The sequence below is a fragment of the Lepidochelys olivacea genome (genome assembly GCF_965140295.1).
Source record: "Lepidochelys olivacea isolate rLepOli2 genome assembly, chromosome: 6".
Classification (NCBI taxonomy): Eukaryota; Metazoa; Chordata; order Testudines; family Cheloniidae; genus Lepidochelys; species Lepidochelys olivacea.
Window position 1 is genome coordinate 86,889,695 of NC_140416.1, and position 14,322 is coordinate 86,904,016.

At 53.6% G+C, this 14,322-nt stretch overlaps 3 protein-coding genes across 8 annotated transcripts in view; 2 read left to right on the forward strand and 1 right to left on the reverse strand.

The window, feature by feature from the left end:
- FLVCR2 (FLVCR choline and putative heme transporter 2) overlaps positions 1–4,552 on the forward strand; it is a 65,443-nt gene extending 60,891 nt beyond the window's left edge. For both annotated transcript variants that reach the window (XR_014712002.1, XM_084630665.1), the window contains one exon: positions 1,457–4,552. Coding sequence is in view for 1 of the 2 variants with exons in the window: in XM_084630665.1 (XP_084486791.1) it covers positions 1,457–1,522 (66 nt within the window). In the remaining variant the exon portion in view is untranslated. The remainder of the gene's footprint in view (positions 1–1,456) is intronic.
- A 22-nt stretch (positions 4,553–4,574) lies between these two features.
- ERG28 (ergosterol biosynthesis 28 homolog) lies at positions 4,575–11,176 on the reverse strand. The gene is made up of 5 exons (XM_084630667.1): positions 11,108–11,176; positions 10,224–10,375; positions 9,420–9,510; positions 4,938–5,056; positions 4,575–4,798 (listed from the first exon to the last, which is right to left on the reverse strand). The coding sequence occupies exons 2-5, from the start codon at positions 10,354–10,356 to the stop codon at positions 4,719–4,721; spliced, it is 423 nt and encodes a 140-aa protein (XP_084486793.1). The 5' UTR covers positions 10,357–10,375; positions 11,108–11,176; the 3' UTR covers positions 4,575–4,718.
- Positions 11,177–11,458: 282 nt separating this feature from the next.
- The window catches only part of TTLL5 (tubulin tyrosine ligase like 5), a 208,431-nt gene continuing 205,567 nt past the window's right edge, over positions 11,459–14,322 (forward strand). For 4 of the 5 annotated variants that reach the window (XM_084630660.1, XM_084630663.1, XM_084630664.1 and 1 more), the window contains exons 1-2: positions 11,464–11,590; positions 12,667–12,830. In XM_084630660.1, the coding sequence (XP_084486786.1) occupies positions 12,754–12,830 (77 nt within the window). In that variant the 5' untranslated portion in view covers positions 11,464–11,590; positions 12,667–12,753. Of the gene's footprint in view, positions 11,591–12,666; positions 12,831–14,322 lie in introns of all 5 variants that reach the window. The other variant, XM_084630661.1, reaches the window with a different exon arrangement.

The window sequence follows — 14,322 nt, forward strand, 5'->3', positions numbered from 1 at the left end:
AGACAAACAATGAAAGAAGAGACCTCCTTTCAGACAGGCCCAGGAGGGTTCTCCAGGCTAAAGTCCTGTCCAGCGCTTGTGGGATGTTGAAGTGTCTGGTGTACTTGGATAAGACAACGCAGCAGTGGCTCCATGCAGCACTTTACCCTGCAAGCCAGGCCTAGGTTAGGAGTAGCTCCTCTGAAGCAGGGTAAGCTCTATGGCAGGAAGCTTTGTTCCAGGGACTGTGCATAGTGCTGAATGCCAGTCTGTTGAACAGTGCCCCTTCTCTTGGGTTCTGTTCTCTGTCCAGAGCACAGGCCCATTGAAGGCTCCACTCCCAGCCAGTAAAATTCAGTGAGTTGCCTTATGTGACAATGGCAGTTAAGTTATCTCGTTGTTACTGAAGGGCTGACACCAGAAGCACAGGCAGCAGCAAGGGCCACAGCAGTAAGGAGAGGTGCCTACCCTTCTGTTACAACAACCCTGAAAAGTCAGGGTGGCATAGGAAGACACTGCTGCTGGGGGGGGCAGGATTTTCCTTTAGGCCTGTGTGGGGTTGTCTTATAAGGGCTGAGTTCTGGCTCTCCCAGTCGTTCCCTAGGGAAATAGGAACATAAGACTGGAAAGGACCTCCTGGGTCAAATCCAGTCCCCTGCTATTGCAACCCTGTCATACAATCCTGTTCATAAATTTATAAAGCTCTATTTATTGGGTGGTTTGTCCCCAGCACCCCTTCCATCTCATGGCCAGGGAGCTTTTCTAATTAATCAGCCTAAATTTTTCTTCTAAAAGGCTTAATATAGTTGTTTTCTTTCTTCTGATGAATCAACATAGTATTTAAGCGCTGAGATGGGCTGGAGGTGCTAGCCCTGAGGCCTGAAGCAGGTAGGGTGGGGAGAGGGCAAGCAGTGTGAGCACTCAGCTTTGAGTTGGGCAGGGGGAGACCAGCACACCAGGGCTGAAGTTCCTGTCCTGTTTAAATACACCAGGATGCACCGTATGCCGCTTCTCCCCCACCACAGGGTGCATTTTGCCTCCCTTCCCCCAAGTGCTGCTCTGCACTTCCCCACTTGGAAGCTCCATTTGCAGTGGAGGTGGAGTCTTTTCTCTAGCTGAGCTGGCTTTGTGGGGCAAGACCCAGGTCCACAGAGCTGCCATGACTATGTATTTACAATAGCCCAGGGGGCTGCTCAAGAGGAAAGGGGCCCCTGCTCTGCCTGTTCCAATACCCCTCACCTGAGCAGTGGAGCTGTCTGGGGTGAGGGAGCTGGTGCAATCTTAGCTGAGCTCTAAAGAGGATGGTCTTAGCTATTGTTCCTTGGGGCCTCTCCTTGCCTCTGCAGATGTCTGACCCTCATGCATGATTTGTTGAGGATCTCAGGAGTATCCCAGCCTTTGGGCTCCAAGGCCTGTACTGAAGCCCAGCCCTAGCCACCTGGTGCTCTAACCATACCCCTTTTCTCTGATTTTGCAGAAAGCGCTGGAAGAGGTGCCTGGGGACAACATTGCTCCTGTGGTCCTTGATGAATCAAAGTTGTGAAGGGGTGGCAGAGCTGGGAGACACTGCCTACCAACCCCCCCTTCCCATCTTTGTCACTTGCAGTATCCTTCTGGTTCCCGCACAGCATGGCATTGGGGGCAGCATCAGGGCCGGAGTCCAGAAAGCTGCTCATGGAGCCATCGGAAGGAACAGATCAGCCTGGGTTTCTCTCATCAGTCTGCTTTCCCCTCTGTGTCCTGCTGTGGGAGAACCTATTGCTCAGCAGGAAAGCTTCAGTGGAGCTCCGAGCCCCGAATCTGTTTGCTTGGAGCTCAGAGGAGCAGGGGCTGTGAGTCCAACACAGTACTTGGTATTTGGAGCCCACGGTGGCATTCCTCAAGTGGCCTTCCTCTCCCCTTCCAGAGAAGCTGTACGGTGGGTAGCCAAGTGCATCCTCTGAAGGAACCTCTTGGTGGAGAGAGAACTAGACCGCACTGGCTTTGTGTCCAGCCCTGCTCTGAGTTGTGACTCTTGCTCTGGAAATGATGGGTCTGCCCTGTATTCATAGTGACTGGAGCAGGTGGTTCACCTGGCCATAGTGTGGGGGGATGGCTCAGGCCCTCACGCTTCCCCAGGCTCTGCAAATCATGTGACAACTGTGGCGTTCCCATTTTTGTACAGGGACCTCCTAGCCCAGCAGATTTTTAGTCTGTGGACTAATGTGATTTTCTATTTTAATCAAACTTCCCTGATGTTTTTTGAAATTTTGTAGAGTAAAAATTTGTAAGAGGACTGGGGAAGCACCAATATGTGCCCTGGCCAGAGCCCAACTGTCAGTCACATCGTTTGAGGCCAGGGCCTGGCACTGGGGCATGTGTGCAAAGTGCACCGGGGTCTAGCCCACCTTATAGTTGACACCAGCCTTCAGGGCTACTGTGACAACACTACTGAGTTAGATTGTGAGCTCCTTTGGCCAGGAACCCTATCCTCTTCCTTGGCTGGAAAGCACTTTACACAAGCGCAAGGTTGGTGCTATAAAAATAATACACATTTTGTGGGAGCCCTCTGCTGGTACAGAGAGGAGGAGCTGTGCTCCTGCTTCCCCTCCTCTTACTCAACTAGCTTTGGGAGGCAGGCTCAGGTTGCTTTAGCACAGGGCATCCCAAACTTCTTTTCATAATTCGGAATCACATCATCTGAGTGTCTTGTGGATACTTTCGTTCCCACTCACCATGAGCCCCACCAGTTGCTGTTGCCTGCTCTTCCACTCATGAGCACTGACCTCATCTCTCTTCCCAGCTGCAATCGTGTAGTTTGCCTCCCTTTTATTATCCCTGCCGCCCCCCTCCTCCCATTGGGTGAGAGCCACCTAGCAATTTCCAGTCAGTCACATGACAAAGATTAGGAAAACAGTGATAGGTATTTTGACGTGTCCTGAAAAAGTTAATCATGCTCACTGCCTTTGCTCTCCATTTTATCTCCCCTCCCATCTGTTTTGTTCCTCTGCCCCTTTCCCTAGCTGCACGTTTCCCAGCCACCTAGTCCTTTGGTTCCCCTGCTCCCCTCAATATATTTCTTTGGGCATCCTATCTTGCTGGTGGCTGGCAACTCCAGGCCCCTGGCTCGGTGGAAGCAGTTCCTGTTTCCTCTCCTTCGCAGTAGCTGTAGCCTCTAGAAGCAGCAGTTAGGCTGGCACCTCATGTCCATCTGCTTCTGCAGGCCTCCAGGTGCCTCTGTTCAGTAAAGAGCCTAGACACTTGCTGAAGTCACTGGAAACAAGGAGAGCTGTCACCACAAGACCTGTCATCTTTCTGGACCACCAGAAAGTGCTGTGCAGGCTGTAGTTTTGGAGCCATTAGACTGATACTCGATAACGCAGAGTCTGCCCCTGGACCAGTGTTGTCTTCCCTCTATCTCTAAGTGGCCTTCCTCCACCAGTTACCTTGATTTATTATAATACAATTTTGGGGATTGTTGAAGTGGCTCAACCCTGTGTGATCTCAAAAGGCCTTGGGAAAATGTTCACTGGATTCCTTGTATTTTTAAATATAATTTGTATTTAATAGTTATATTGGTGCAGCTGTGTGACAGTTGTCCATAAGTAATCTACCCCCAGGGAGCCTACCATTGGCAATGCTGTAAAGATGGAGCATACCATGCAGCTGTGTGAGCCCCCTAATAAAAACGCAGAGGGACAGGCCCACATGGTACACAATGGGCATTATTTGGTTAACACACCTTCCTACACAATCCCCTCTCACTGGAACTGCTGTGGTGGTTACACTGAATAGGGCAGGGGCTCCTGGGCCAGAGAGCAGAAGCAACTATCTGTCTACTAGTGCCTATTCTCCCCCACATCCTCTAATATCCTCACTCCCTCTTCTGCACAGCCCCCCTGCCCTGATAACTCCCACCCCCTGCTTTCCCCATCTTGGGCCTGGCCCAGACCCTCTCTGCTTTCACAAGGAGCACATTATGCACAAAGCCTCTGCTGGGAGCTGGATGGCAGCCACATTAGAGGAAGGAAAGGAACAGCTGGGTTCATTTCATTCTCCCTCATAAGCTAGGGAAAGGGGAGGAAGCAGCAATAGATTTCCATCGCACTTCATGTCCATACAGTGCGAGCAGTCAGGCTGCGGAGCAGGAGATTGGAGGGAGGCCTTGGCCAGGTAGGAGGGCTGACTTACCCTCCAGGGTGAGGTGGGCTAAAGGTGGCTGCTCCTTGTCACTCAGGCTGGGTCTTCCTCTCTCTAGTAGAAGGCAAGACTCTGCACATTCCACAGTTTTCTATTGTTTATTACAAACTGCCCCGTGAACATAGACACATACAAAACACAGCAGCACCAGGGGCTGGACTTGGTGTCTCCTCCCACACAGATCTCCAGCAGATCATGGATGGCTCTACTTCTCCTCCCTGCAGGTGCCCTGGGAGGAGAACTATGCTGGGCATGGCTGGGAACTGGTCCCCTTGCCAGCCTGGGAGCTGAGAATGTCTCAGGCAATGCCTACAGTGGGACAGCCCCCACAGGCTTGGGGCTAGGTTTTTATCACTGGTCATCATTAAAACACTGCCTGTACAGGTGAAATCAATTGCTAATGAAGAGTGATTAATGAGAAGTCAAACAATCATGTGACTGCAGGGGGGCAGGAGCTAGAGAACCAGAGGGGGGGCCAGGGAGGTAAGCTGGCAGGAGTTTGGCAGGGGAGATGCAGATGCAGCGGGCAGGTGATTCTAACATATGTGGGACCCTTGGCTTCAGTTTTTCTTCTTGTTTCGTGACAGTGCTTCCATGTCCAGGTACTGCAGCCCAATCAACATGCCCAGGATGGAGAAACCTGAGACACAGATGGAAAGCAAGTGGGTGCCAGAAACACTGCCCATAGGAAGGGAACTTTACCTCTCCCCACTCCCCTCATCTGAGCTCTACCCCAGCCTCCTAGCTCTCAGGGGAATCATGGAGTGAGCTGTACTTACTTGCCACCATCAGGGGTGCCAGGACACCAATCGTTGGGGCTGCTGTGCCGTACACAAACACTTCAGAGAGAAAGTGGCCCAGGGCTATGAGGAAGGTCAAGAGTGTGATGTGATAGAGGCTGCCAAGAGCAGAGAGAAACAGAGAGCAGTTAGTGGGTAGCATGGAGTGGGGGGGGGGGGGGGGGGCGACACAAGCCTAGCAGGGAAAGGGAAAGAGCAGGATGGAGAGAGCCAGCCCAGTCCATCCTCACACTGTGGAGTGAGATCCAATTCCAGCCTAGCAGCGGCAGGATGGGGAAACCTCAGACAAGTCCCTTCCCAGCCTCTTTGGTGCCTGAGGCATTTTCTCTCACAAACTTCCTTGTGCCCACAAAAGTGTTAGAGCATTTTTTACATGGTGAAAGTTACCTGTTGTTGACAATACGTTGTCCTAACCCCTGCCAATCAAGGCTAAAATGGCAGCTGCAAGTGCAAACGTTACTGTCAAGGAAGGGGCCTAGAGATGAGTGTAGGATGCTTTCAGTAATGAGAGCGTAAAGGCTCGGTCCTGCCTACACTAAACCCAAACAGTTCCCAACTCCCATTGGAGAGCTCTGGGAAGATCTGATAATTTCCTAATGTTGACCCTTCCTTCTTCTGTAAAGTGACTATGTACCGCTGGCCTCTTCTCGTCTTGCTGGGCCCTTCCTATCTTGGTAGCAGTGTCAGAACTGCCAACTTCTGTGACCAGTGGTGCTGGAACTGGGGGTGGAACACCCCCGGCTTGAAGCAATAATAACAAACACCAAATACGTGGTTTCCATCAGCAGCACCCCCCCTGCAAAAATCGTTCTAGCACCCCTCTCTGTCACTAAAATAAGTCTTGGCAGCTTTTTACTCCTGTTAAGCCAGCTGAGAGAGAATGAGTTGGATTCTCTTCCAGCCAATACATCATAGTAAAGGATTCTGCTGAAGTTCCAATCCGGTACATCAAAACGGCTAGAATGGGGCAGCACAGGTGGCATCGAGGACAGAATCTGTCCTGATGAACCTTCCCTGCTGATGATGTGCAAAAAGGAAAGCATCCCGCTTGACTCTCACAGCCCAGGGTGAGTTTTGAGAAGAAATGAGAAGAAAAAACATCTTTTTATTTGTAAACAGCAAATATGATATGGACCTCACTGCGACACAAACATGGGGCCAATAAGGCATTTTACAGCTTTTTGCAGGAGAATGGCACTTTAAAAAAGGAAATCTGAGTTGATCTGGGAGTACTAAGCAGGTTAGGCAGGCAGGATAAGAGATACTGTGGAGTCAGTGGGGAGGGCAGGATCGCCCAGTGCACTGGGAAGAGAAAGTGGTCAGTCTGAAGCACAGAGCTGTATTGGGCTGAGAAGGAGGTAGGGGAGGCAGAGCCTTTATTCCTGGGAGTATGAAGCAGCTCCAGAAGACCAGTGCCCAGCGTGGTGTCCAGCCCCCTGGGACTTTTGGGAGGACAGCACAGCCCATCTGTCCAGAGGAAGAAATGATGAGAGAATGTCTCAAAGGAGAGCAGGGGCAATGGGAACTTAGCCTTTAAGGACAAGCATCACCTCCTTGTCCCAAAGCTGTTCAGTGAGGGGGCACCACAGGACCATCTTCTGATGTTGCAGGAAGGGGTCCAGCTGTAGGCAGGTTTCATGGAAGCAGAGGAGATCAAGCTCATCATCAAACAGAAGTGCACGGACATGCATGGATTGCCATTGTAGGGGCAGATGGGGATGAGGCGTATGTGTGCGCACAAGGGGGCTGGTATGAACTTGAGGGGACAAGGGATTGGGAAATGGTGGAGGCACCCCATAATACAAGAAGAGAAGCTGATTTGGGCTGCTTCTGGCCTGGAGCAGTCCGCAAATCCAGCACCTAAGTTGATGTTGTACCTGAGCTCTGCTGCCCTCTAGGGGCCACAACTGCAATTTGCTGCAGATTCCATTAGAACACAAAACCCTTCCAAGAAACAACCAGCTGCTCAGGCTGTGCCCCCTCCATGGCAACTCCCAGCAGCCCCCTAACCCACAGACCAACTGGCCTGAGTTCACCCCCTCTACAAATATACCCAGCAGAGAGAACCACCAGCCTGCCACCTCCACCGCACACAGTCATTCATCCAGTGTGTACTAGAGATACAAATGGAAGTCACCCTGCTCTGACACTACTGCCAGACCGAAGTTCCCCTATTACTAGAGGAATAAACAGCCAGCCTCACTGCCCATCCAACATAGGCTATCCCCTCTAGTTACAAAGACAACCACCAGCTGACGCTGGCCCCAATCAAGACAGCCCATGTGTATGTGCTCCCTTCAGACCCACAGCTGGGTACATGGCACATGACTTGGGATGAGTTGCCATACAATCCTTAACAAACAGGTGCCATGCACCAATATGATGGCAGTGTTGCTAAGCACCCAGTATCACCAGGGTAATGAGGCCACCAGGCTGAGGGTTCCAGAATGAGGATCAGAAACATAACAGCGGTTCTCAACTGGGGATCTGTGAACCCTCTCAAGGGGGCTGCAGGGCCCCGCAGCGGAAGCCCTGATCCCCAGCGCCCCCTACAGGGCTGAAGCAGTGAGGCGCAGGGCTGAATCCTGGAGCCCCAAGCCCTTGTGCTCCCGGTGGGATAGAAGCCCTGAGTACATGGACAGAGTTAGGGACATGGAGGGCTCCCCCACGCCAACTGCAGCACAAGATCATGGCAGTTCCCGGGGGCAGCTCCACACCTCCCCTGCCCCTCCTCTCCCTGCCCAGGTCGGAGGCGGGAACCCGAAGCTGGAGCCAGGCAGTGAGAGACAGCTGCTACTCTGGCTGGTGCATGGTGCAGGCAGCAGCAGCATTTCTTCCACTCCTGCTGGTGCCCCAGCTTGAAGCTGCTTCTCGGCTCCCAGACACCTTTGCTCCTGTAGAGGCAGCCGGTAAGAGCCCCGGCTCTGTGGCTGGCAGATCCCTCTGGAACAGGGACTGCAGGGGAATCCTCCCAGCACACAGCCCCTAATACCGCTCTCCCTACACCAGGGATGGGCAAACTACGGCCCGCAAGCCGGATCTGTCCTGCGGGATTGCCACCCCTGTGGCGCCGTGGGCCCCGCACCACTCCCAGAAGCAGCCAGCACCACGTCTCTGTGGCCCCTGAGGGGTGGGGGGGTGGTAGACGGCTCCGCATGCTGCCCTCACCTGCAGGCATTGCCCCCCAGAGCTCCCATTGGCCAGGAATGGGGAACTGGGGCAGCAAGGACATGGTGCTGGCTGCTTCTGGGAGTGGCGGGGGGCCAGAGCAGGCAGGGAGCCCGCCTTAGCCCCACTGCCACTGCAGAGACACTCTAGGTAAGCAGCACCGGGCCAAAGCCCACACCCCAAACCCCAACTCCCTGCCCCAAGCCCCCTGCCGCACCCCAACCCCCTGCCCTGAGCCCCCTGCCCTGAGCCCCCTCCTGCACTCCACACCCCTCCTGCACCCCAACCCCCTGCGCTGGGCCCCTCTCGTACACCCGCACCCCTCCTGCGCCCCAACCCCTTGCCCTGAGCCGCTTTCTGCACAGTGCATCCCCTCCCGCACCCGGCACTCCCTCCCTCACCCCAACCCTCTGCCCCAGCCCTACATTCATGGCCCTGCATGCCATTTCCCCATGCAGATGTGGCCCTCGGGCCAAAAAGTTTGCTTGCCTCTGCCCTACACCCTGAGTTACTCCTGCCCTGCACCCTGAGCTACCTCCCTGCCAGCACACAGTCCAGTTACCCCCTCCAAGTTGAGCTACCCCATCTGCGCACAGCCCCTAGTGATGCCCTACCTCCACCCTGAGCTGCCCTCACACAGCCCCTAGCATCCCCCTCCCTCCACCCTAAGCTGTTTTCAAACTTTTTGAGCTAAGCCCCCCACCTTTGAGTTATAATATTTGGTTGCATGCCCCACCCCTCCCCCCCTTGAACCCAGACAGGCTGGGTGGCCTGCTGAGGTGAGTCAGGGGGTAGAGGTGGTGCTACCTTGCTGGACTCCACCATGCGGAGGTGGCTCAAGCCCCACTGGCCCCTGCCCCCACAAATAGAAGTCACACCACACCTATGCCTGAAGCCTCCCCACCCCGGCTGAGCCCTTGGAGGGAAAAAAGGCTGAGAACCCCTCCATTATAGGGCTTAAAAGGCCATGTCACACCTGGTAATTATTAGCTTGATCTGACAGTTGGGTTCAAGTGAGCAGCCCTTCCTCCTGTGATTCAGGGAGCAGTAGTTAAACCTCTTACTCCAAGAGCTGCCCCATAAAGGATACTGAGAGAGCAGAGATTAAGATGATTCAAGGGAAGACTGTCTACCCCTACCCAAAGAGGGGCCCAATAAGGGGATTTCAGGAAGCAGTTATTGACAACCCCCAAAGCTGCCCCATAAGAGGACAGAAGAAAGCTGTTATAGCAGTGACAAGTGAACACTGTAGGGAAAATGGGACACCCCTTCTCTGGTGTTTCCCTTACATACGTCTTGTTGCGGATGTCAATGGCACAGCAGCAGCGAATCACTGATGAGAGCAGAGTCCAGATGCCAAAGGTCCGAGCTTGGAGACCATTCACTGTGCAGAGAAGAAGAAACAGATGAGGAAAATGAATGCTCTCTCCCATGAGCTACCATCTCTGCAGGCTGAGCAAAGTGGTGGAGGGAAGGAAGAACATGAGATCTCCTCCCAGCTAGTGCAATTACTCTCTCCTACTTGCTGTGGGTGTAACAAGATTTCCCAGATGATTAAAGGGCAGCTGAGTGGGTGTTTCTGTAGCTGCTGGGAACCATGCATCCTTTCTAGTAACCACAGACCTTAAGGGAAAAAGGAACCAAGGCTGGTTCCAGCCCTAAAGAAGTTGTACTAAGATCACTGAGTTAAAAGTGCATTGCTGTGGGTGCTGAACAATGCTGTCTGCTGCCTGGAACTGATGAATAGCAGCATTTGCAGGCTTGGTGAGAGGGTTGTATCTAGTGCCAACCCTTCTGGAGAAAGGGTTCCAGATCTTGGCCAGCAGGTGACCTAAGGCTGTAGAAGATGGTATAGTGGAGACAGGTTGGCACTCTCCAGAGAAGATCAGGGCTCACTGCTGAAGAAGGGATAGTGCTGGTTGCCCTTGTAAGTTTGGGCTAGCATATGGCTTACAGGAGGTTAAGACCCGAAATGTGGCTCACTTCTGAGATGTAGACAAAAGTCCTCCAGGACTTGGGGCAGGATGTTGATACATGAGGTATAGCGGATATGGTAATGCCTCCTGATGGGCAGGAAGGGCAACGTGGGCTCCTTACCAAGGCTGGGTGTGCCCGTGTACAGCTTCTCGGAGAGGAAGCTGTGATCACGAAAGCTCTGCAGTGTATTCCCCATCGCAATGATGGATACCATGACCAGCCAGCTGCGCAACACATTCAGAAAACGGCTCATGATGCTCTAGTACCTGCTCCTGGGGACAAAGGCAGGAGATCAGCATCACAAAACAAAACCACATGGATTCCACCCCCTAGAACACTTCCACTTAAACCAGGGTCCAGGCTTTTCCACAGAAAGTCCCCGTCTCTTCCCAGAGATTCCCATAAAGAGACCAGCCCCTACCAGATATGAGCTGCACTACACCCCTCGTAATGCAAAGGTAGAAATCTGTATGTCCATCAAAAGGGGATGGAAAAGCATGATGCTGTCTCACTGTGGGAGGTCACTCATCCTCTGGGTCCTGGGCCAAACTTGACCAAGTAGGTCCTGTTCACAAACTTTTGGTGCATCCTCTCCACCTTCCTCTCTCCCCGATTGGCAGCATCAGCTTGCCACATAGCCCCAAAGAGAGACGTCTGCAAAACTGATAGTGTACTGAGCTCCCTGTATGGCAAAGCTGGGCACTGACCCACACAACACCAAGGCTTGGACTCCCCCATTAATGCATCCTACTCGCCAATGCCAGTGTAGAGATTTGCACTCCCCGCTCCACTGTCCCAAGGCTGCACCCCACTTCACTTCCTCCTGCCCCATCCCCTCCCTGCCCCAAATCTCTCACACAAGTCCCCCAGCCCCTTTCTGCCCTGACTCCCATCACCTCCCTGTTGCCCTTCCCCAACAGATCCCCGGAGCCCATCCATGCTCCAGCCCTCCCACGATCTCCCCTGCACCGCATCCTCCGACCAGCCCTCATGCCACTCCACACCTGCTCACAGCCCCACCGACTCCCCACTGTTATGCAGCAGCAGCCCGCCCCTAGGAGCTCGGCGTATTGATTGGTTACCTGTTAGCCCTGCCCTTACTCTGATTGGCTGTTAGACCCATCTCTACTCACACGCCATGTGGATTGATAGGTCAGTGTCCGAATCAAAGACACTAAGAGAGCTCCGCCCCTGAGGCGCGGTGACGTAAAATATGAACCTAGCCCATGCTTCGGCTCTCTCGGTCGCCATGTTGGAGGAGGCGGAAGCTACAAGTGGCGTGAGCATGGCGTGCGCTTGCGTCTGCGCCTGCGCGGCGGGAAGAGCGAAGGCAGGGTCCCGCTGGCGCCTGCGCAGCAGGAAATTAGGGCGGTTGCCTGCCTGTTGGTTGTTGTAGTAACCGGGGAAGCGTCAGGAGGAGGGCGCTGCGGCCGCCGGGGCTGAGTTGCCCGGAGCTCAGCCCCCGTCCCCGGAAGATGAGGCTGTAGGTACGGGGGGAAGGCGGGAGGGGCCCGGCGCGATCCCAGGGGCTCCTGGAACTCCCGAGGGTTCCCCGCGGCGGGGGAAGCGGCGGGCGCCGCCCGGTATGATCCCGGGCTCGCTAGCCCCGAGGCAGTTGCGTCTGGCGGGGCTGGCTGTGTGGCGCGCTGCGGGGCCAGGTGCCTCCCCGGAGCGCGGCCGGGCCCCCGGGTGGCAGGTGGGGTCGCGCGGCGTGGGGCGGGGCCGCTGCCTTGGGAAGCCCCTTATCTCAGGCAACCTGTGGTGTTCCCTGGCCCCTAGGCGTCACCGGGCTGCGGGCCTCTCGGCGCGTCCCGGACAGACCCTTCTGGCCGGGCTAACGGGGAGAGTCGGAGGCTCCCGCACGGCCAGTGACCAGAGGGAGGTGACCTGGTCGGCACCGGGCCGCGTGGCGGTCCAGTCCTTCCTTCGTAGGCGGTAGAGCCCGAAGAGACCATCAGAGCGTCTCGTCTAAGCGCCTGTATAACCCAGGCCAGAGAACTTCCGCCAGTTACCCGTGTGTGGAGCCCCAGGGCTTGTGTCTGAGGAAAGCCTGCCCCTATAAGGAAAGCCTTTGAGGAAGAAAGTGCTGAAGCAGCCAGACTTTTTCAGGCTGGTCTCTGAGTCAGGCGCAGAGGAAAGTCACTTTCTCCTCTGGGGTGCTGAATCAGCCCAAAGACACTTGGGCAAACTAGCCTAGGACTCCCTGCACTGGAGCTGTTCTTCCCAGGGAAGGTCTCTCAGGGGGATTCTTTGTGATGGTAGAAAGCCCGAAAGGAGCATCACTGTGACTAAAAGATAGCAGTGCTATATCTCAGGTCATTGCAGTGCCCCATCTAGTCAAGTGTCCTGGACTAGGGGCTAGAACCTGATGGTTCAGAGGAAAGTGCAAGAACTTAGTTATGGAAGTTTCTTCTTGCCTCCTGGCAGCAAGTAGGTTGGTTTATGCCCTGTAGCAGTAGGGTTTATGTCTCATGTAGATCTGTGTAGCTGTAGTGCTGAGCTGACTTATGCCTCTAGGCTATTCTGCTCAGTCATATATTCATACTCCTGATGATTATTGCAGGTAGCTGCACTGGCTAGATCTACTGATTCTATATGAAAGGGTCTAGGAGACCACTGTGACTGGGCTGCATGAAAACTCCCATAGGCGATGCCAGTTGGGATGGCTCGGGACCTGGAGGAAACCGGCTCGTCCTCGGAGGAGGAAGAGGTGGAAGAAGGGCCAGAGTAAGTGAAAACATACATAGTGCCTGAACCTTAGCTATGCTTCACCTGGAATGTACTGGGGTCTTTGGAGATATTTACTAATCTAGTGTGACAGCTGCATTCTCTCTTCTCCCATCCGTCAAGTCTGTGTGTTGAGGAGGGAAATAGATGGGGTGAGACTTGGGCTTTTAATCATAAAGAAGGATCTGGGTCACATGGTGTGTTTGGTAGGTGCATAACTCCTTGCTTTGGGAAACCTAAAAGGCCCCTCTTTCCTGTAGAGAGGGAGCCTCTGGAAGGGGAGGAGGCCTTAGCTGTGATTTCTCTCACTCCACTCATTTTCTGGCTTCCTATCTATTGCTACATTCTTTCATGACTCACTGGCATCCCCTTCTCACTTGGGGTGGATTCTCTTTGGTGCAATTCAGGGAAATATGGGTAACCCCTGTTCTGCTGGCTGCATTTGCTTTTGTTTTCACCTGTGGGAGCACAAGGAATTGCAGAGCAGCCTGCTGTATTATGTAGGGCATTTGAGTGCTCTTGCCCCCCATGTTGTATTTAAGCTTAATAGGAGCTATGTTTCTTCTTCTCATCTTTGCGTTCTTCTCAGCACTAACCCCCAGCTTTGTCTAGCACCTCTTTCCATCTCTGCTGCTCCAGAGTTGTCCATTTCCAGAATGGTGTCCTGCTCCCACATTAGCTGAGTTTGCTTTAACAAGCTAGGTTCCCTTGTTTCTCAAAGACCACTCTCAGCATAGCAGGACTCTGAGGCAAAGGCTTCCCCAAGCTGACCATGCAAAGGGCCTCTACCTATTGCTCCAGACAAAATCGAGCTGGCCGGTTGTCCTCCAACATCCCAGGGAAGGGGTAGCAGGGCCCAGGTTTGTGTCCTTCAGTCAGACCACAGTTTGTCCATGTCTGCACCAAGTGACCAAGGTCATGGTAGGGATGAATGTGAACAGTTGCTTGGAGAATAGTCTGAGCCCTAGTGGCCTCACTGCAAATCCTCAGGGCAGAGCTTAACCTAAAGCCTCTTCCTGCTGTCTTGGCTCTATTTCCACTTATGTAAGGTGCTAGCCTGTGCTCAGACTTGGTGCTGCTGTACACTGGCCCTGGGTGAGCAATTGAATTCACCTAAGGGTGGGTGGGAGGATTCTGGGGCCAGATACGAGGACTCAGCTGTGAATGGTCTGGTTGGATGGGGGAAGGGAGCATAGATGGGGCTTGCCTTTTATTTAGGGAAAATAAATGTTTGTTTAAATGTTCACATTTGGTCTGATACATTGGATGGTCTATGGGGAAAAATGATCTTTCCTATCCCATGTGGGGAGGGAGCCCATGCAGATTACTTCTTTACCTCAGCTTTGAGAAGGTGCCCATACAGGAAGCTTCTTGTGCACCTCTGTCTAGAAATGCAGAAGTGGGGTGGAGGTAGACAGGTACCTCTCTATTCATTTGTACCCAAAGGTACAGGCAAGCATATTGAATGACTTTTTTTTAAGAGTTTATCACT

Coding starts and splice junctions, on each gene's coding strand:
- ERG28 (XM_084630667.1), bottom strand. CDS start 10,356: ATGAGCCGTTTTCTGAATGTGTTGCGCAGCTGGCTGGTCATGGTATCC. Junction 5,057..9,419: donor ATTGACATCCGCAACAAGAC/GTATGTAAGGGA, acceptor TGCTCTTGGCAG/CCTCTATCACATCACACTCT. Junction 4,799..4,937: donor GGCACCCCTGATGGTGGCAA/GTAAGTACAGCT, acceptor TCTGTGTCTCAG/GTTTCTCCATCCTGGGCATG.